Genomic DNA, 17,646 nt, shown 5'->3' with positions numbered 1-17,646 from the left:
CCCAGGAAACAAAACTGCAGAATTGATTCATATTTAGTTTTCCATTTTATTTTGGTAAATTAGTTGCAAGCCTGAAGATGTAAAATGCATGCACTAGCCCAGGGCCACGTTCAGTTGCCAAACGTTCTTGAACGTTGCAGATAGAAATGTGATGAATAGAGCTGAAGTGATTTCTTATTCTACATGTCAGAGACATGTTTGTTCTACATAGCCTATTTCTATCTGAACGTTCCAAAACGGTCTGCTCTATCTTGGGATGTCCATACTCCATTGAAGTTGACATTTAAGGGGTTAAGTAAAAGTTAAGGTTAGGGTTAAGGTAGGGTAGCAGTGTTGTGGTCGAGTCACTTAAACTCAAGTCCCAAGTCTCCTGTGCTTGAGTGGAGTCACTAGTCCCTATGGCTGAAATCAAGTCTAAGACCATTGAGTTACGAGTCCATCAATTTAGAACAGGTCTATATTATGCAATTGTTTCTAGTCACCACCATGGCAGTATATCGCCACTCCTTAATGAAAAATCTCACCTAACTTACTATTCATCACTACCTCACAAGTTATACTCAATACCTGTGCTTGAATACTTACACTGAACAAAAATATAAACACAACAGGCAAAAACTTAGTTCTTATAAGGAAATCAGTCAATTTAAATAAATTCATTAGGCCCTAATCTATGGATTTCACATGACTGGGAATATAATACAGATATGCATCTGTTGGTCATAGATACCTTATATAAAAAAAAAAAAGTAGGGGCGTGGATCAGAACTAGTCAGTATAAACATCCATTTGCCTCATGCAGCGCCACACATCTCCTTTACATACAGTTGATCAGGCTGTTGATTGTGGCTTGTGGAATGTTGTGCCACACCTCTTCAAAGGCTCTGTGAAGTTGCTGGATATTGGCTGGATACTGGAACACACTGTCATACACATCGAGCCAGAGCATCCCAAACTGCTTAAAACTTCTTATGGCTGGGGGCAGTATGGAGTAGCTTGGATGAATAAGGTGCTCAGAGTAAACTGCCTGCTACTCAGGCCCAGTTGCTAATATATGCATATTATTAGTATATTTGGATAGACAACATTCTGAAGTTTCTAAAACTGTTTGAATGATGTCTGTGAGTATAACAGAACTCATATGGCAGGCAAAAACCTGGGAAAAATCCAACCATGAAGTGGGAAATCTGAGGTTTGTAGTTTTTCAACTCTTTGCCTATCGAATATACAGTGTCTATGGGGTCAAATTACACTTCCTAAGGCTTCCACTAGATGTCAACTGTCTTTAGAACCTTGTTTGATGCTTCTACTGTGAAGGAGGGGGGAATTGGAGCTGAATGAGTGAGTAGTCTGGCAGAGTGCCACGAGCTGGTCAAGCGCGTTCACATGAGAGTTAGCTTGAGTTCCATTGCATTTCTGAAGACAAAGGAATTCTCCGGTTGGAACATTATTGAAGATTTATGTAAAAAACATCCTAAAGATTGATTCTATACTTCGTTTGACATGTTTCTACGGACTGTAACGGAACATTTTGACTTTTCGTCTGGCCTGCGCATCATGAATTTGGATTACTGGGCTAAACGCGCAAACAAAAAGGAGGTTTTTGGGCATAAATTATGGACTTTATCGAATAAATCAAACATTTATTGTGGAACTGGGATTCATCAAAGGTAAGTGAATATTTATAATGTTATTTCAAACTTTGTTGGCTCCACAACATGGTGGATATCTGTATGGCTTGATTTGTTGTCTGAGTGCTGTACTCAGATTATTGCAGTGTGTGCTTTTTCGGTAAAGCTTCTTTGAAATCTGACACAGCGGTTGCATTAAGGAGAAGTGTATCTATAATTCCATGCATAATAGTTGTCTTTTATCAATGTTTATTATGAGTATTTCTGTAAATTGATGTTGCTCTCTGCAAAATCACCAAATGTTTTGGAACTACTAAACATAACTCAGATTTTTGTATATAAATATGAACTTTATCGAAAAAAACATACATGTATTGTGTAACATGAAGTCCTATGAGTGTCATCTAATGAAGATCATCAAAGGTTAGTGATTAATTTTTATCTCTACTTCTGCTTTTTGTGACTCCTCTCTTTGGCTGGAAAAATTGTGTTTTTCTGTGACTAGGTGCAGACCTAACATAATCGTTTGGTGTGCTTTCGTCGTAAAGCCTTTTTGAAGTCGCCTTTTAAATGTTTGTTCATTGTATTTACAATACAAGTCAAACTCTCAGCTACTTATTTGTAATCACCTACTGATATTTGTGTAGTTTTTTTTTATTGCAAACTGAATACTAAAGGTTGACTTGTCAGATCCTGGCTATGGGATGCAGGAGGGAAAGTGGGAGGATAGAGGAAGATGAAATTCAGACAGACTACTTTTCTATAGTTAAGGGGAGAGAGAGACAAATAGCTAGACTGTTGCTTTACTATTAAACTCAATATTAATATTGTTTTCAATTTCATAAAGAAGTTTCTGTTCTCAACCAGGCAAAGCAAAATAGTAACCTGGAGACTGGTGGTTACGGGGAAGTGTATGCTATGATCGGAGGCGGCGCCGGAACATAGCCTGCCTTGCCACAATCATCTCTTGCCCCCCCCCCCGTAACCTATCCAGTCCAAGTGCAAATGTAAGTCACGAGAAGGCAACTCCAAGTCAACAATGGTTGAGTCCAAGTAGAGTCACAAGTCATGAAAATCGGGACTCGGGTAGAGGTTAGGGTTAGGACCTCCCGAGGATCCCAGATAGCACTGACCGCTCCAAAACATTGTGTCAAAGACAGTACAATATTGGGTTAGAAACTCTGTAATTGCGTCCTGTGTCCCCAGGTGATGACATCTTCATCACTTCTCACTTTTTTTGTTAGCCTAGGCATCATTCATTTATGTGCCATGAACACAGGTCACATTTTTGTCATTTTATTGAAAAGCATTTGCAAATACAGTACATGTAACCTAAAACAAAAAAAGAGACAAAATGCAATATTGAGCATGTATAACAAGTGGTATTAAAATTAAATCCTTGTCATGAGATTTCTTTGGGGAGGAAAAATAAGTGTGAAACTCTTAGAAAAGTCTAAGTAGAATAGGGTGATTGAAAACAAACGAGCAAAAATATGTGTATATACATTTAGATTTACACGGGTCCAATTTGTCTGAAAAAATATCAATAGCCTACATTTTCAATAACACTAATCCTGAATTGTAATGTTTTTTTAGTGACATGTTATTTATAACGCATTATAAACAATTAATGGTATAAAAACAATATGTTGTTTAAGTGACTAGAGTTTTGTCAGCCTTCAAGAAACCAATGTCAAGCCACTGTCAAACTGTCATGTTGTTTCCTTGTGAAACTTGTCATTTGTAAGAGAACAGGGATTTAATTATTATGGAATTCTTTGTAATGAAAATAATTTAGTGAAATATAGTCTTATCTACAGTTTGATATTTATGCTATTCTGATTGGACCTTGAAGAACAGAGCACAGGGTGTGATATATTAATAACATACAAAAAGGAAGGCATGGTGTGTTGTTGATTTATTTGTTTACATCAACACCAAACATCACTTCTCGTTTTCAAGTGATTACAGCTATATACATCATTTTTGTACAAATACATTTCATATCTGGCTCAGAATAGTTTAAGACTTGTGGCTGTCTTTTAGGCCATTCATAATGCGTGAAAAGACATGCAGAATACACAAAGAGTTCTAAATCTAATGTTGAACAAATCCAGTATTTATGGAAATACAGTATTTTCTGGAAATGTAGGCTTATACAGTATTTCATGTGAATCTTGAATTTGTCTCATTATATTGTTTTTTTGATAAGGTCTTTCATTTCATTGCGATGCAAAAGTCCAGCTTATGCATTATTACTACAAATTATTTTTTATTTCTTTCTTTTTTTAAATGATACTGAGCCCTTTTAATTGCACTGCATAAAAGTTCAATTACTATTACATACTTTAACAACAGAGTACATCATATTAATAGTTTTCCTGTTCTAAATTTGATTAAAAGTCTAAACACAATTTCACAGGTAATTGCCAATGAACTCATAGTCTATCTAATTATCTAATATTGGAGATATTTAATAATCTGGATATATTTTAGTGGTCCTCCTTCAACATGCCTTCATAACCAGGAATAAAACCCCGCTCTTTTTCACAATTGAATTGACATAATGCTGACATGGAATGTTACGGTGTTCTGCAGTCAGTTGTATGACCTTCCAGGAGGTTATAACAGGCTTTATGTAATTCTTATGAAGTGTCATGAAAGTATTATGGCAATACATTTAAACTTGTTCTCACAACAGTAACTGACACAAAACTCTAACTGCTTATAGTAATAGACCTGAAACTGTGCGATTGAATGCTTGCCACAAGTCAACTATTTGCTCATAATCCACCACTAATAGAGCAAAAGGAACTTAAAAGAAAAGCTTTACTATGACTTACTATGGCACTTAAACCTTTGGTTACTTTAGTATTGATGTCAGACTAAAAAAAGATTAAGATTTGTCAACAACAATAACAGTTACATCGTCTAACAAACAAACAACAATGCTCAATCGTACAGTACTAATAACAAAAAACAAAGGGGGAAAATAAAATAAGAAAAAATTGGCTAAAATACTGGTAACTGGTTAATTAGCGGATTCCTAATACTGTTAAAGTTCACTTTAATCGTTACAATAATAAATTGAGGTTTGTTTTGTATACTATAGATTTTAAAAGGCAGGTGATGAGTCCCCGGTGATTGAAATGATTTACTGAACACTTCATATACAGCTTTTGACAGATTTTCCTATATCAATATTACTCAAACACCTCAAAATACCAAACTTTTCACAAATAACAGTCATGTCTACATTGATAAAGAAAATTGTGAATGTGACACTTGAGGCAACATAAGAGTTCCTCTCTCCGAAAAAAAACGTGATTAAGAATGATTATAGTGATAATAAAAAAACAAATGCAAGAAAACAATGGTGCAGCGAATGAGCATACAGTATGCCAGCAAATGAGGAGCATTCATTAGCTGAGCCATGGGTAGAGGGGGTGGGGTCCTTGTTGAGTCTCTGGAAGCACATTCGCTTGTCCAACTCCTAGTGGCGGGATTCTCTGGTAGCTCATTCGCTGTCTAGTTCCTTGTGGGGTGACGGGGGGCTGTCCCGCGTGGGCAGGAGATCATAGTGACAGGGGATGTGGCTGTTTTTTGGTAGGTCGTACGGGTCCTGGCCAAAGGGGCCGTGACCGTTGCTGTTCCCAGGTGAGTGGATGGCGTTGACAGTGGGTTCTTGAAATGCAAGCATTTTCAGATACTGTTAGCAACATAGCAATGACACAATTTTGAATTTACCTAACAGTATCACCCCCTCCCACATTTTTTTTTTACCAGACAGGACCTTCAATGGTCATAATGGAGGCTAAAAATAAGAGAAACAAAAATCCTACTGTTCCTCACCGACTTCGTAGACGTTCTTATTTGTGGGACTGGTGTTGTTGATTTCAGCATAGGGCGAGTCTCGCCGTGCGGGTGACTTCATCTCAACGTAGCCGCACTCTACTTTGGGCATCAGGAGGGGTGGGTCCTTGATGGTGGCGTAGGGATTCTCTGAGCTGTTGAGGGAGCAGGAGCTGGCGTGATAGGGTGTTCCCTTCACCAGGTCTGAGTGACAGAGAAAAAGTCAGATACGAAATTCAAACTGACCAACCTGTGTTTTATTATATACAGTATATGATATACAGTAATAAGAGCCTACCTCTCAGGGATTTCCCCATGTGTCGTCGGTCCACTCCGTAAGCTCCTGGTACAATAAAGAATGATATGAAAAATATCTAAGTAGAGCATTAAAACCACTCACTTTAAAATAAGTGTAAAATATGTTTATGTCTGTCTATGTGTGTGTGTATGGTATCCTGGTGAGTGTGTATGGTGTCCTGGTGTGTCTGATCTCACCCAGCTCGTTAAAGCAGCCCCCCTGTTTCCAGTCGGCAGGCAGGGTTCCAGTGTGGTCCGCTATGGGAAGCCTCTTCCTCTGGTCCACGTTCTTCAGGTTCACAAACAACTGGTTGTTCTTAGCCTTAAGTACATCCCAGAATACCCTGGTTATGGTAATGATCCAGGCTTTTAACACATTATATGGAATTACTGATAATTATTGTTAGCTGTATGCTTTTGTTGTGGAAAAATGCTATTAGACAAAGTACAGTACCTTCATAGATACAGTACCATAAGTATCAGTATGCAAGTTTCAAGATTTTTTATTGTCACGTGCTGTGCAGTTTTTTATATGAAGTACAGTGAAATGCCTGTCTTACTTGCTCTTTCTCAACAATGCAGTAATACTGTATCTTATGTAGCCCTTTCCTGTAGTCAATGACCAAAAGTGATCTCTTTGGCCTCATGGGTGAAATGTTATTCATCTTTTTCATAATTAATAAATATACCTATTTTTTTTAAACAAAGAAAATACAGTGTTTCTATGTCAAACAGTTTTGTTATATTTCAGTCTTCTGTGATGTATATAAAGTGTAATATTGGGATGCAAACTCAAAATGGAATATATTTCAACTCTCTATCTGACACGGTACAGGTGTTTTCTTTTCTTAAGCCCATAACCATGTGTGTGAAGTATATACTTTTGTTTCATAGTAGATTTGTTTAAGGTACCAAGACTGTGGCCCTGATTCAGCCCACAGCAAGCAAAAGGTTTTAAAAGTTGGAAAAACAACTATCATCTCTATGATTCCATCAAATAACATCAAAAATCAATTATTTTTTACCTAGCGCTTTTCACACCTCATGAAAATGTAGTTCAATAGGGAGGGTTTGCAAACTCAGTACACAGTTAAATGGCAAATTTAGCATCAAGCTAAGCTCTTTATCACAAGTCCATTTAAAAAGGGGTCTTACCTTTCCGTAGGGTAGGTTGTTGACATGTGGGGGACTAGTGCACTGGGTCAGAGTGTGGTAACTGGGGTTAGAGAAGTAGTTGCTGTTGGGATGTCTGTTGGGATGTCTGGGTGTCTGACTCGTTTGTGGGTGCGCTGCATCTGAAAGACAGAGATAGACTGCTTATTCATTTCTGTTGCAACTGCAGTAGGAATAATTAAAAAAAAGGCTATTTTAAATGTATTTCCTGAACTGAGCAGGGACAAAAACATATTTTCACAGTACTGTCATAGTGATATAACTTGACCACAGGATAAAAGTATATGCAGCTGAATTTAAAATATAGATAAAAGATGAGGCTATAGTACCGCCAAATCACTAGGGCAATGGTGCCTATGCTTACCGGCGATGGCGTAGTCGGCGGCGACGCGGATGGTGGGTGTGTAGGTGACAGCAAGCATAGTGGTCTCCTTGCCCTTCTGCTTCTTCCTGTATACAATGAAGAGGAGGAGAAGGAACAGCACCAACAACACCAGGATGATGATGCCCGCAATGACGCCGATCTGGTAGGAGTCCACAGGCACTGCAGCGCTAGTCAGGCTGTTGGAGTTTCCCACGATCACCACCCCGGCTATGGAAGAAGGATTAAGTTAGGTCTAGGACATATTCAATTCAACTAACTCAACTTTATTTATCCCCTCAGAAGCTATTGTTAGAGTGCAGGTGCCCTAATGCTACTTATCTTACTCTTACAGATTTGCAAGGGGACACTAACAAGGGCCTAGTGGTAGGGGCTAAGGATCAGTTTGGTATTGGGCCAGTATATTGATATTGTTCTTTGAGCAGCAATTACGTGTCTGAGTCTGATCCCAAAGGTGCCAGGTTTGAATCACGCCTCGGGACCTTGCACCACCAAATAAACGCCACATTGGTGTCAGCAGTAGGATTCAAAACCATCTTATCAGTGCCAGGTTTGTTCTAATATGTAACAGTCTTCACCTTGGTCACACCTCACCCCCTTCCAGCCGGGGTTGCAGTAGCAAGTACCCGTCATGTGGTCACAGGTGGAGTTGTTCAGACAGTCGCAAACCTGACGACAGCCGTAACCATAGGAACCAGGGGGGCATTCTGGGAGCAAGCAAGGTAATCGACAAGCATTTTTACAATCAACGTTACTCATTTATTCTTTAAACATGCATTACTGATGTACAACACTGTACAGGAGAACTTGTCATGCTTCTCTGAGTTGGAGTCAACATCACTACAATGCCAGTTAATTTAGGAGAATAATTTTAACATTAAGAGACAACTATTTACATTATGAGTATATTTCAATAGCATGATTTTGACCCCAGCTCTCATTCCTATCATGTGTATCCTGTGTTCTGTAGTTATTCTGATGACACATAATCCTGTGGGGTAAACTCACTTTGCTCACAGTGGCGTCCCATGAAGCCGGTCCGGCAGGTACAATGGCCAGAGATGTGGTCACAGTCGGCTCCGTTCTTACATTGGCAGGTCTGGGAACAGTCCTTACCATAGAAGCCCAATGGACAGCCTGCAATGGATTCATATACTATCAGTCTTAGGTCAGCATTTGATTGAAGTGTGGTCACATACAGCCTGTTATGAAATATATTTTTTACACAGGATCTAAATACAAAGTTTTATGACAGTGTGTCATGATGAGGTGGGCAGTGCTAGATGGGGTGTGTACTTGTGTGTGTGTGACTCACGTTGTGTACAGTAGAGGCCCGTCCAGCCCGGGGTACACTTGCACTCCCCGTCATAGGCACTGCAGTAGGCCCCGTTGTGACAGTTACATGTGTGGATACAGTTGGGCCCCCACTGACCAGGGGGACAAGCTGAAAGACAAGGACAACAACCACAGTATGAGCCTGGGGACGATGTTACAGTACACTAAAAGATGTTTACAGAACACACTATACAGAGTGGGGAATGAAAGCAGCAAGACTTCTGGTTTTACTTCCTCTTTATGCAGTAACTAATCTATAATTGGGCAAACCAGGGAGTGTGAACTGTCTTGCTAACCAATGACAATATTTGAGCCACTGAGCAACGGAGAACCAGGACAAATAGAAAACCAGCGGACCCTAGGCATTAAAAAGACATCTCCTGAACCAAAAAGACATCTCCTGAACTTGTGCTCATAGGGTAAGGATTAGGAATTAACCACAGAAGTATTTCAATGGGCTGAAAATCCATGTATCATGAACCAACACCAGAGGGAGCCACAGTACATCAATCCCCAGACTGTTAGCCACACTACTACACCCAATAGTGCCCTATTACAAACAGAAAATGTTCTCCCTCAGAATGTCTTCCCAGGAATTCGTCCTGGAAAGTCCATGATGTAACATTATGCTGGGCGAAAGTTATCGGGCTACACGAGAGGTCGGCGTCAATACTACTCGACACTCAGAATGCGAAGCATGTCGCCACACATCTGTGATGATGAGGCAGCCCATGCAGTGTATCTCAGGGTCCTTTAAGATTGTGATGAGTTAGGGGGTCATGCAGAGATCAATAGGGGTCATGAGAGTTCAAAAGGGGTCACGGAGGTCTCCTCACTTGGCAGTAACGTGAGCCAGGCCGAGGGGCTAGCAAATGTCAGCGCCTTAGATAATGGTGTCAGAGACCGGTAAATCTAATGTGGAGAGTGTCTCGCTCAAAACACGTTCAGAGTCAAGGGTCACAGTAAGTAGCACCTGTGGTCTGTCTTAATGGGCATTAATGGAGCTAGGAAGACTAGTGAAGCTGGCGAGGGGATTGTCAAGTAGATTAGCAGAGATGGTAAATGTGTACAAAATGGAAGTGTTAAAAGTGTTTTTGGTGTAATTAATCTAATGGTTTTGTAATTTGAGTTGTTTTGCTAAATGTAATCATTTTCTGTTATAGAAGATTATGACTTTCAGGACTTCAGACATGACTTGGTAGAACAAAGCAGGGAAATACTGGATTATGACTTTCAGGACTTCAGACATGACTTGGTAGAACAAAGCAGGGAAATACTGGATTATGACTTTCAGGACTTCAGACATGACTTGGTAGAACAAAGCAGGGAAATACTGGATTATGACTTTCAGGACTTCAGACATGACTTGGTAGAACAAAGCAGGGAAATACTGGATTATGACTTTCAGGACTTCAGACATGACTTGGTAGAACAAAGCAGGGAAATACTGGATTATGACTTTCAGGACTTCAGACATGACTTGGTAGAACAAAGCAGGGAAATACTGGATTATGACTTTCAGGACTTCAGACATGACTTGGTAGAACAAAGCAGGGAAATACTGGATTATGACTTTCAGGACTTCAGACATGACTTGGTAGAACAAAGCAGGGAAATACTGGATTATGACTTTCAGGACTTCAGACATGACTTGGTAGAACAAAGCAGGGAAATACTGGATTATGACTTTCAGGACTTCAGACATGACTTGGTAGAACAAAGCAGGGAAATACTGGATTATGACTTTCAGGACTTCAGACATGACTTGGTAGAACAAAGCAGGGAAATACTGGATTATGACTTTCAGGACTTCAGACATGACTTGGTAGAACAAAGCAGGGAAATACTGGATTATGACTTTCAGGACTTCAGACATGACTTGGTAGAACAAAGCAGGGAAATACTGGATTATGACTTTCAGGACTTCAGACATGACTTGGTAGAACAAAGCAGGGAAATACTGGATTATGATGTGTTCTTTAGCATGGAATGTTATCCAGATTCTAAGGATAGGGTATACAATACGTTCAACATATTCTACCAATCCTAAGAAACAAACCTAATCCACAAAAGAAACAAGTTAATGTCAGTTCCATATTAAATCTAAGAAAACAATAGGATATCTCTCCATCTCTCCAAAATTGAATTTCAACTAATTTGCTGAATTTACCTAAATAAATAAGATGAACTCTACCACTCTGGGGTTGCAGATAGACAGGGTCACACAGGCTTTTTACAAGACATTTCTGTGCCGAAACCGAGCCAAGCCAAGCTGTAACGAGCTGTGATGGATGGTTACACATCCTGTATAGTTTCTTCAACAATGCTAAAAGGACATTATGGGGAAACGTGAACCAGCATAGTTTGGTTCAGAATGGCACAATACTGTGAAAAGTAATTTGAGAGTTCTCACGTTGTGAACAGTCGCTTCCAATCCAGCCGGGGTAACACTGGCACGAGCCGTCGATGGGGTTACAGGTTCCGTTGTTGGTACAGGTGCACCCCCACACACAGTTCTTCCCAAACCTACCACTGGGACACACTGGGGGAGGAGGGCAAGAGAGAGTGAGACACAACCTTTAAATCAACAAGTGAGCCAACAACCCTTACTGGACAAAGAAGGGTCAATGGTATTTTTCATAGCGGAGAGTTACGCCATATAACATTCATGAATAACTCTTGTGGCAATGTTTTCATGTCACTATAATACACATTCATTATCCCAGTCTATCAGGTAAGTAGCCTTATGAAGGAAATAATTAATAAAAAAACGAATTTATGGAAATTACTTGGATAAAGCACTCGGACACAGTATAGCATGTACTGAAAAAGGTGTCATACAAGATTATGTTTGGGTGTCATACCGGGTAACACTCACCTTCGTTACAGAGGGCTCCCTTGAACCCTGGGAGGCAGTCACACTGGCCAGAGACATGGTGGCAAGGTCCAATGCTGTGGACACACTGGGGACAGGCCTGGCTGCAGCGGTGGCCATAGTAGCCTGGTGAACAGACTGGAAGGACAGGTTGAGAATAATGAGTCAGACTTAAGAGTGAGACACATACTGACTTGAGATATTCACATACTGTATGTAACTGTAGTATGAATCACGCATTGATGTCAATGGAAGGATTTAGGACATTTCTAGTACAAAATGGTTGCTGCATATCACCAAGCTGGGTGCCAGGTGGACAGGGTGAGTTACCCCTCTATTGGGTTGCAAAATTCCAGTAACTTCACAAGATTCCCAGGTTTTCCAGAAATCCCGGTTGGAAGATTACCAGAATATGGAAGAAATAAGCAGGAACTCCAGGAATCCACCAACCGGCATTTCTGGAAAACCTGGACATTTTGGGAACATATTTATACGTGCTATATTTACACTGAGTGTACAAAACATTAGGAACACCTTCCTAATATTGAGTTGCACCTCCTTTTGCCCTCAGAACAGCCTCAATTTGCCGGGGCATGGACTCTACAAGGTGTGGCAAGCATTCTACAGGGATGCTGGCCCATGCTGACTCCAATGCTTCCCACAGTTGTGTCAAGTTGGCTGAATGTCCTTCGGGTGGTGGACCATTCTTGATACACATGGGAAACTGTTGAGCATGAATAACCAAGCAGCGCTGCAGTTCTTGACACACTCAAATTGGTGTGCCTGGCACCTATTACCATACCCTGTTTAAAGGCACTTATATAATTTGTCATGCCCATTCTCCCTCTGAATGGCACACATACACAATCCATGTCTCAAATGTCTCAAGCCTTAAAAATAACCCATATCCTCTCCTTCATCTACACTGATTGAAGTGGATTTAACAAGTGACATCAATAAGGGATCATAGCTTTCACCTGGATTCACCTGGTCAGTCTATGTCATGGAAAGAGCAATGTTTTCCTAATGCTTTGTGCACTCAGTGTATATACAGTACCAGTCAAAAGTTAGGACACACCTACACATTCAAGGGTTTTTCTTAATTAATAAAACTATTTTCTACATTGTAGAATAATACCAACCAATAATCACACCAACTCCTCTATACTTCACAGTTGGAACCAAACATGCGGAGATCATACGTTCACTTACTCTGCGTCTCACAAAGGCATGGCGGTTGGAACCAAAAATCTCAAATTTGGACTCATCAGACCAAAGGACAGATTTCCACCGGTTTCGTGTTTCTTGGCCCGAGCAAGTCTCTTCTTCTTAATGGTGTCCTTTAGTAGTGGTTTCTTTGCAGCAATTCGACCACGAAGGCCTGATTCACACAGTCACGCAGTGTATGTTACTTGAACTCTGTGAAGCATTTATTTGCCTGCAATCTGAGTTGCAGTTAACTCTAATGAACTTATCTTCTGCAGCAGAGGTAACTCTGGGTCTTTCAAAGTTCTTGACATTTTCCAGATTGACTGACCTTCATGTCTTAAAGTAAGGATGGACTGTCGTTTCCTTTGCTTATTTGAGCTGTTCTTGTCATAATAATACACCTGTTAACTGAAATGCATTTCAGGTGACTACCTCATGAAGCTGGTTGCAACGTTGTCATCAAGGCAAAGGGTAGCTACTTTGAAGAATCTAAAATATATTTTGATTTATTTAAAACTTTTTTGGTTACTACATTATTCCATGTGTGTTATTTCATAGTTTTTATGTCTTCACTATTATTCTACAATGTAGAAAATGGTATAAATAAATGAGTAGGTGTCTCCAAACTTCTGACTGGTACTATACGTTTATAATAATAATACTAAGAATTTGGCTTATATTTGTTCAATTTCAGACTTGTACAAGTGTGTAATATAGCCATGTGTAAATTGTTTTTTTGCATATTCCAACTCCCCCTTAGACACCTTCTGAGAGTGGGGTCATGGCCAGGGTCAAACTTGTCCTTTGATAAGTTGTGAAACGTTCTATATAAATCCAACACAATAAGATACAATATGAGCCATTAACACAATAATTGGTCAGATATGAAATACTCACTGCGCTGGCAGGTGGTTCCCCGAAACCCAGGCGCACACTCACAGGTGCCCTCATCAGGAGAACAGGAAGCCCCGTTCTTACAGTTGCAAGGGAGGGAACAGTTTGGCCCCCAGCGGCCCTCGGCACACACACTGTCACAGTGGATACCTGGAAACACACACACTGTCACAGTGGATACCTGGGAACACACTTTCACAGTGGATACCTGGGAACACACACACCGTCACAGTGGATACCTGGGAACACACTTTCACAGTGGATACCTGGGAACACACACACCGTCACAGTGGATACCTGGGAACACAAACAACGTAGGGCTCACGCAAACAAGTCCACACAGGTCTGTCTCCCATTGACGTCAAGCCAATGCATCGCAGTGCTAGAGGCGTCACTACAGACCCGGGTTTGATTCCAGGCTATGTCGCAGCAGGGAGACCCATGAGGAGATCCATGAGGCGGCGGGGAGACCCATGAGGCGGCGCACAATTGGCCCAGTGTTGTCAAAGGTTAGGGGAGGGTTTGGCCGGCCAGGAGGTCTTGTCCCGCCACGCTCTAGCGACTCCTTGTGGCGGCCCGGGCGCATGCACACTGACTTCGGTCGCCAGTGTTTCCGGGGAACAGTGTTTCCTCTGACACATTGGTGCGGCTGGCTTCCGGGTTAAGAAGCAGTGCGGCTTGGTAGGATCATGTTTCAGAGGACACATGGCTCTTGACCTTTACCTCTCCCGAGTCCATATGGGAGTTGCAGTGACGAGACAAGACTGTAACTACCAATTGGATATTACGAAATTATAAATAATACAAAATAATGATTTGCTGTATTTGTGGGAAAGTCCAAGTTGCCTGTGTTTATCTCAACTCTGAATCAGAGAACATATATAAAGCCTTCATATACTATAAGAATTTGGGTCTGACGTAGGTGTTGTTAAGAAATTGTAAGGCCATCAAAAAACATACGGAAGGAGGGAGGGCTGTTCAACTCCTGGTCTAAGTACGGGTGGCTGGTAGTAGGGACGGGTCTTTCCCAACCAAGTGCCCTGACAAGGAAATAATCTGGGCATTAGTTGTAGGCTATAATAAGGCCCAGTCTTGGTAACGTCTCATTGTTTTTTAGTAAACAGAGGTAGCACACCTGAAATAACGTTAAATCATAGGCTTAGCAAAAATTGAAGTAGAAAGGTTGAAGGGACTCCCACACACTGTGCACTCTACTTGCAAATAGAAATTCAAGTGTAATGTTTTGGTCACATACATGTAGTAGACCTCAGTCGTTCAATTTCCCGAACAACATCTACAAGTGAATTGCTCTAATGGTTTATTAACATTAAGCCTGTCAAGAAAACATGACATCTTTGTACCCTATCAAATTTCAAACTCTTTTGATGGTCTACATTACTTTCTATTTTGGATGGTGACACAGAAGCAGCCCTGTGCCAAATGAGTAATATGATTCAATTTGCCAGCAATTTGTCCGCAAGTCGTTTTAACCTGCATTACAATGCTTCTCACATTCTCTGTCTCTATCGAGCAAGCCATTTTAAAGCAGCAAAAAAAAAAAACACAAGATTTTTATCTCTAGGACTTAGCAGGAATGACACTAAGTTAACTTTTTCCTCCTGAGAACATGAAATAGAAAGGTGAGACAAACGATACGGCTCTTTGTCATTGTCCAAGGGGATTGGTTTCAGACTATGACAATATGGGCCATACAAGAGCAGCACACATGACTGTCTGGGCACTGTGCCCCTTGGTGGATAAAGAGAATGCTTCAATGGGGAGATTGGACACTATAGAGTTTCCCAATTACATTGTCTTCCCCCCTGAATCACTTCAACAAAGGCATGGGCAAAGCATGTTGAGCGTGTTTATGAAAAAAGAGACAGTTCTCAAACTTTTAAGTGTAAACGCATGTAATATGAGAGAGATATTAACTTGGAGTTGGCAGGACAAGCTGTGACAAAAAACTTGTTTTCTTCTGTTGGAAATTGAACCGTATCTGAGAACCAGGGAGTTCTCCCCCTCCTTCCTCTTCCCTGACTCACTCTGTTTTTTCTCAATCCCTCTGCCACCTCTCTCTTCCTCTCTCCGTCTTTTTGCCACCTCTCTCTTCGTCTCCCTCACATCTCTCTCTCTTCACTCTTTTCCTCTTACCCTTCCCTCTCTGAGTCAAAGGCTTTCTCCCCCTCTATGTTTCCCTTACCCCTCTTTTCTCATCTCCCTCTGTTTCCTCTTTCTCTCTCTAACTTTCTCCCCCTCACTTTCTCTCTCCCTCCCTCCCCGCCTCTCTTTCTCCCTTTTCTCTCTCTATCTCTTTCTCTCTGGGTTGTTTTGATGCTCTCCCCTTTTCCTCCATCCCACCCCTCACTTTCTCTCCCTCTCTCTCTGGGATGTTTTGATGCTCAGGGGGTGATAGGCAACAGTGTGATGGAGTGCGGTGCCCAGGCTGGGGACAAAGGGCTCATTGAGGGGCTGTGTGCGTGTTGCTAGGCGATGGCGGAATGCTGGCGATAAATGTCCGGCTAAGTAGCTTGGAAGAAATGCGGCAGTTTTTAAAGGTCTGACATCAGTATGCTGTGTAGGTATGGACCTAAGCAAAACACGGGAGAAGAGAGGGAAAGAGAGGAGACTTACTGGTGACACAGTTTTTGGGCCATGCTTACAGGTCAAATCATCCAGAGGCAGGTGGTATAGTCAGTCGTACAACTACTTTTAACAGTGGTTTAAATTTTAGGCAAAGTCAATAAATATTCCCAGTAATTTTGGATTTGGATTGGATGGATGGGTGAGTGGATGGATGGATGGGTGGATAGGAAGAATGGACGGATGGATAATCTTGTAAGCTAGAGGGTTCTACAGGTTAAGGCTCCAGACTCACCTGTCCATCCAGCCAGGCAGCGACAGTACCCCGTGGAGGGGTGGCACCCGTCGGCATGGCTACAGTCACAGCGCTCCCTACAGTCCATGCCATAGGTGCCATCCTGGAGAAAACCCAAAAGATGCCGTTTAGACTGATGTTTATTTTTTAATTGTAACTTTTTTTTTTACCCCTTTTTCTCCCCAATTTCATGGTATTCAATTGGTAGATACAGTCTTGTCCCATCGCTGCAACTCCCGAACAGACTAGGGAGAGGAGAAGGTTGAGAGCCGTGCGTCCTCCGCACTGCTTCTTGACACAATTCCCGCTTAACCCGGAAGCCAGCCGCACAAATGTGTCGGAGGAAACACAGCACACCTGGCGATCCTGTCAGCGTGCACTGCACCCGGCCCGCCACAGGAGTTGCTAGAGCGCGATGGTACAAGAACATCCCTACCGGCCAAACCCTCCCCTAATCCGGACGACGCTGGGCCAATTGTGCGCCGCCCCATGGGTCTCCCGGTTGCGGTCGGCTGCGACCGAGCCTGGACTCGAACTAGGACCTCTAGTGGCACAGCCTTAGACCACTGAACCACTCGGGAGGCCATCGACTGATGTTTTGACAGATTCTGCATAGTCAACACACAGTATATTTGGTAAACGTTGTGCATGTACATTAGGCAGCCTTTCCCAGTCCTAGTCCCAGTCTCAGTCTCAGTCTCAGTCTGGTCCTTCAGGTGCTTTGTCTACGCAAGTTTTTGTTTTGCAGCCTGATGTCTTTTCATTCATTTCAATCAACACTATCGGCATATCTATTTATTATGGCTATTACGTTAGCGACTAAAACGTTAGCTATTAAAATAAGATCCAACAATAATATCAAGGACCTAGAAATCCAGAGTTTAAAAACAAAGGTGTCATTGTACGCTGATGATTCATATTTTCTTTTAAATCTACAATTTGGATCCCTCAACAGCCTCATAGAGGATCTAGATACTTTTTCTAACCTCTCTGGATTACGACCAAATTCTGATAAGGGTACTATATTATTTATTGGATTACTAAAAAATACAACTTTTACATTACCGTGTTGGTCTTCACGTTGAAGTGGGCATACTTGGTATGTATTGTAGTGAGATAA

The 17,646-nt window shown here is 41.4% G+C and overlaps 1 protein-coding gene across 3 annotated transcripts in view; it reads right to left on the bottom strand.

Moving 5' to 3' along the window:
- Window positions 1-2,911: 2,911 nt before the first annotated feature.
- The window catches only part of megf10 (multiple EGF-like-domains 10), a 104,563-nt gene continuing 89,828 nt past the window's right edge, over window positions 2,912-17,646 (bottom strand). For 2 of the 3 annotated variants that reach the window (XM_021601689.2, XM_021601691.2), the window contains exons 13-25: window positions 16,527-16,629; window positions 13,652-13,798; window positions 11,549-11,683; window positions 11,084-11,212; window positions 8,651-8,779; window positions 8,344-8,472; window positions 7,914-8,042; window positions 7,318-7,545; window positions 6,936-7,075; window positions 5,979-6,102; window positions 5,782-5,826; window positions 5,484-5,687; window positions 2,912-5,315 (exon numbers count right to left, since the gene is read on the bottom strand). In XM_021601689.2, coding sequence (XP_021457364.2) covers window positions 5,149-5,315; window positions 5,484-5,687; window positions 5,782-5,826; window positions 5,979-6,102; window positions 6,936-7,075; window positions 7,318-7,545; window positions 7,914-8,042; window positions 8,344-8,472; window positions 8,651-8,779; window positions 11,084-11,212; window positions 11,549-11,683; window positions 13,652-13,798; window positions 16,527-16,629 — 1,809 coding nt within the window. In that variant the 3' untranslated portion in view covers window positions 2,912-5,148. Of the gene's footprint in view, window positions 5,316-5,483; window positions 5,688-5,781; window positions 5,827-5,978; window positions 6,103-6,935; window positions 7,076-7,317; window positions 7,546-7,913; window positions 8,043-8,343; window positions 8,473-8,650; window positions 8,780-11,083; window positions 11,213-11,548; window positions 11,684-13,651; window positions 13,799-15,927; window positions 16,239-16,526; window positions 16,630-17,646 lie in introns of those variants that run through there. The other variant, XM_036976788.1, reaches the window with a different exon arrangement.

This window comes from Oncorhynchus mykiss, chromosome 5 (assembly GCF_013265735.2).
Source record: "Oncorhynchus mykiss isolate Arlee chromosome 5, USDA_OmykA_1.1, whole genome shotgun sequence".
In the NCBI taxonomy this organism is placed as follows: Eukaryota; Metazoa; Chordata; class Actinopteri; order Salmoniformes; family Salmonidae; genus Oncorhynchus; species Oncorhynchus mykiss.
This window is presented reverse-complemented; position numbering and strand designations above follow the sequence as displayed.